The sequence below is a fragment of the Aureococcus anophagefferens genome (assembly GCF_000186865.1).
Source record: "Aureococcus anophagefferens unplaced genomic scaffold AURANscaffold_4, whole genome shotgun sequence".
NCBI lineage: Eukaryota > Pelagophyceae > Pelagomonadales > Pelagomonadaceae > Aureococcus > Aureococcus anophagefferens.
The window spans coordinates 2348896-2352666 of NW_008705564.1; the positions used below are offsets into that span (position 1 = coordinate 2348896).

Consider the following 3771-nt stretch of genomic DNA (forward strand, 5'->3'; position numbering starts at 1 on the left):
CCGCGTGCCCGCGCGCGAGGCCCCGCCGGCCGACGCGACGTGCTACGTGTGCCTCGACGGGGCCGAGCGCGCGCCGCTCCACCGCGACTGCGCGTGCCGCGGGTCGTCGGGCTGGGCCCACGTCGAGTGCCTCGCCGACGCGGGCAAGGCGAACGTGGACAACGCGTTCCTGTGCGGCATGTGCCGGAGCCTCTTCCAGGGCGCGGTGCAGCTCCGCCTCGCGCGCGCGCTCTGGCGCGCCAAGGCCGGCGAGGGCCGCGGCGCGCGCCTCGCGACGTCTATGGTCGCCGGCGCGCTGCTCCAGCACGGCGAGACGGCCGAGGCGCTCCGGCTCATGGAGCGCCTCGCGCGCGAGCCCACGGGCGACGCCGTCGAGGGCTTCCGCGTGGACCTGCAGCTCGCGACGGCCCACGACGAGCACGGCGACCCGCGGCGCGCCGAGGCGCTGCTCCGGAGCCTCGTGGGCCGCGCGACGGCGGAGCTCGGCGCCGAGCACCCCATGACGCTGACGGCGTCCGCGACGATGGGCGCGGTGCTGAACCGCCTCGGCGACGACGCCGAGGCGGCGGTCGTGATCCGGTCGACGCTCGGGGCCGCGCAGCACGTCTTCCCCGCCAACGACCCCTTCATCCTCTTCGTCGAGACGACGCTCGCGCACGTCCACGAGAACGAGGGCCGCGACGCGGACGCCGTCGCGCTCTACGAGCGCATCATCGCGGCCCAGAGCCGCAAGCTCGGGCCGAGCCACCCGGCCGTCTTCGTCCTCACGACGAACATGGCCGCGGCGCTGGCCAAGATCGACGGCCGGCGACGCGACGCGGAGCGGCTCCTCCGGGGCGCGTGCCAGCAGCTCGCCGCGGCCTGCGGGCCGGAGCACCCGGACGCGCTCTACGCGCGGAGCAAGCTCGCCTGGTGCGAGACCCACGGCTGGGACCCCGCCGAGCTCCGCCGTAACGTGGACTGGCGGTAGGCCGTCGGGTGGGGCCTCTGCAAGCCTTCTGCAATGTTGACGCTGCCGTATTTGGCGATTACGAAGCGATTGTGGCCACACGATGAGCTCCGCAAAGACGCGTGCGCCACCGGCCCTGATCTTCGCCGCCGGCGCCGTCGCCGGCGTCGCGGCGTGGAAGGCGCTGGAGAGACACCTGCGCCAGCGGCTCTACGCGGAGCGCTTCGCGGCGGGCCCGCGCCCTTCTCCCTGGCTGCGCCAGCTCACGAAGGTCGTCCTCGGCGGCGCGTCGAACCCCACGACGGCCGCCGGCGACGCCGCGGCCGCGGCGCCGCGCGCGTCGCTGCCGGCGGACGTCGTCCACGAGATGCTGTCGCGCCACGAGGCCTTCTTCGGGGCCGCGGGCCACGAACGCGTCCGCGGCGCGACCGTCGTCGTCTTCGGTTTGGGCGGCGTGGGCAGCCACTGCGCGGTCATGCTCGCGCGCGCCGGCGTCGCGGCGCTGCGGCTCGTGGACTTCGACCACGTGTCCCTGAGCTCGCTGAACCGCCACGCGGTCGCGACGTTGGACGACGTCGGGAGCCCGAAGGCGCGGGTCCTCGCGGACCACGTCGCCAAGGTCGCGCCCTTCGTCGCCGTCGAGGGCCTCCCCCAGATGGTCACGGCGGCCTGCGCCGAGGCCATGCTCGCGCCGGTCCACGGGCGGCCCGTGGACCTCGTCGTCGACTGCATCGACGACGTCGAGACCAAGGCCGCGCTGCTGGAGACGTGCTGCCGGCTGAACATCAAGGCGCTGAGCGCCATGGGCGCGGGCGCCAAGGCGGACCCGACGAAGCTCTGCGTGGCGCCCCTGGCCGACGCCGTCCACGACCCGCTGGCCGTGAAGCTGCGCTGGAAGCTGCGGCAAAGGGGGGTCGACTACGGCGGCGCGGAGCTCGAACCGGGGACCGCGGGCGCGCCGGGCGCGGCGGAGCGCGTCACGTGCGTCTACAGCTACGAGCAGCCGCGCTGCAGCTTGTTGCCGCTGAGCGACGCGCAGGTCGCCGCGGGCGCGAAGAACTTCGGCGCTGTCGACGTCGACCACTTCCGCGTGCGCGTCATGCCGGTGCTGGGCGCGTCGCCGGCGCTCATGGGCCACGCGCTCGCGGCCGTGGCGCTCTGCGGGCTCGCGGGCCAGCCCGTCTTACCGAAATCGCGGGAGCCGCTGTCGAAGAAGCTCAAGGAGAAGATGCTGATCCAGCTGCGGAAGCGCGAGGCGCGACGGGAACGGGGGCCGGACGCGCGGCCCGAGGACTGCTCCTGGGCCGACCTCGCCAACGCGGACATGGAGTACGTCGTCAACGACGTCTGGCGTGGCCGCTGCGCGGCGACGCGGCGCAAGCTCGAGCGGAAGCCGCTGGCGCTCACGCGGTGGTGGCGCTGCGCGCGGCCGCTCGCGCCCTTCGCCGCGGGCGCGGCGCCGCCGCGGGACGGCGGGCCCGCGGTCGCCGCGGACGCGCTCGTGCTCCTCGCGCCCCACCTCGCCGACGCCCTCGACGCCGCTCTCGACGCCGCCGCGGCCGCGGGCGCGACGGGCGACGCGGACCTCGCGCGCGCGGCCGCGGCCGCGCTCGGGGACGACGTCGCCGCGGAGATCGACGCGAGAATAGTCGCGCTCCGGGCCGCCGCGGGCGGCGCGTTCTAACATCGCGAAGGTCGGCGCGGAGAGGAACGCGGGGGCGACGACACCAAGGCCAAGCACGACTCGCCCGGGGCCCGCGTGCAAGCGCGGCATCTCGAGCTCGGGCGACGACGCGGGCCCCGGGGTAAAGATTTAGGCTATACTCGCGCGTCGAGGTGCGCGAGGGACTTTATAGCTTCCTCGTCGTCCTTGGCAGCGGCGCGCCCGAACCAGTATCTGGCTTTGCCGAGGTCGACTTCCGTGCCTTCTCCGTCCTTGTAACACCAGCCAAGGCTATGCTCCGCATCGGTATAGCCTTGATCCGCCGCGAGCGCGTAGTACCGGAACGCTTCTTCGAATTTCTTTTCAGAATCAAGTACGCACGCTAAATTGCGTTGCGCGAGTGCGGAGCCTCGCTCCGCGGCCGCCCGATACAGCCGCTCCGCCTTTTTCTTGTCCAGCTTGACGCCACTCCCAGTCTCGTACAAGAACCCAAGATTAATGACCGCGTCCACGTCCCCAAGCTCCACGGCGCGCCGGTAAATCTTCGCGGCTTTCTTATCGGATTTCACGAGGCCGTAGTGACCGCAGCGGTACACACTTCCCAAATGCGAAATCGCTTCCGGCACGTCGTTCTCCACATGGCGGCGCAGACGCGCGAGGTTTTCCGCGTTATCTTCCGGGTACGGTAATCGACAGAGAGCACACGCCTCGAATCCGATCTTGTCCTGGCACGATCGGCAGACCATCCGGCAGCAACAGACGCGAAGCACGGGCGTCGCATTCACGTCCCACGCCTCGAGACAGATCGGGCACCGCGACCCAAACCGCGCCGACAGCGGCTCCCGCTCCGGGTTCGCCTCGCGCAGGGCACGAGCCGCCTCGTGTTCCGCCGCGATGCGCGCGCGGACCTCGTCGGCGTGCGACCGCGGCGCGGGGCCGTAGAACACGTCCCGCGGCGGCGACGGCGCGCGCGTCGGCGCTTCGGCCCGCGGGATCCTCCGCGGCCTGGATCTTCTTGCAGACCTTCCGGTGGCCCCGGTCGCGCCAGTCGATGCGTTGGCAGTCCGTCGAACAGTAGGCCGTCGTGCCGCACCCTTTACACAGCCGGGCATCCTTCTTCCCGCAAATCGTGCATATGTTGAGCGCCAGCTTTGTACGA

At 72.3% G+C, this 3771-nt stretch overlaps 2 protein-coding genes across 2 annotated transcripts; one reads left to right on the forward strand and one right to left on the reverse strand.

Annotated features, from left to right (window-relative positions):
• Positions 1 to 1301: 1301 nt before the first annotated feature.
• AURANDRAFT_3593 (hypothetical protein) lies at positions 1302 to 2078 on the forward strand (the record flags this gene model as incomplete). Its single annotated transcript, XM_009035885.1, has 1 exon — positions 1302 to 2078. A coding segment is annotated over one exon (777 nt), but the record flags the coding sequence as incomplete, so codon positions are not given.
• A 749-nt stretch (positions 2079 to 2827) lies between these two features.
• Positions 2828 to 3217, reverse strand: AURANDRAFT_15084 (hypothetical protein; the record flags this gene model as incomplete). Its single annotated transcript, XM_009036271.1, has 1 exon — positions 2828 to 3217. A coding segment is annotated over one exon (390 nt), but the record flags the coding sequence as incomplete, so codon positions are not given.
• Between the last annotated feature and the right edge of the window lie 554 nt (positions 3218 to 3771).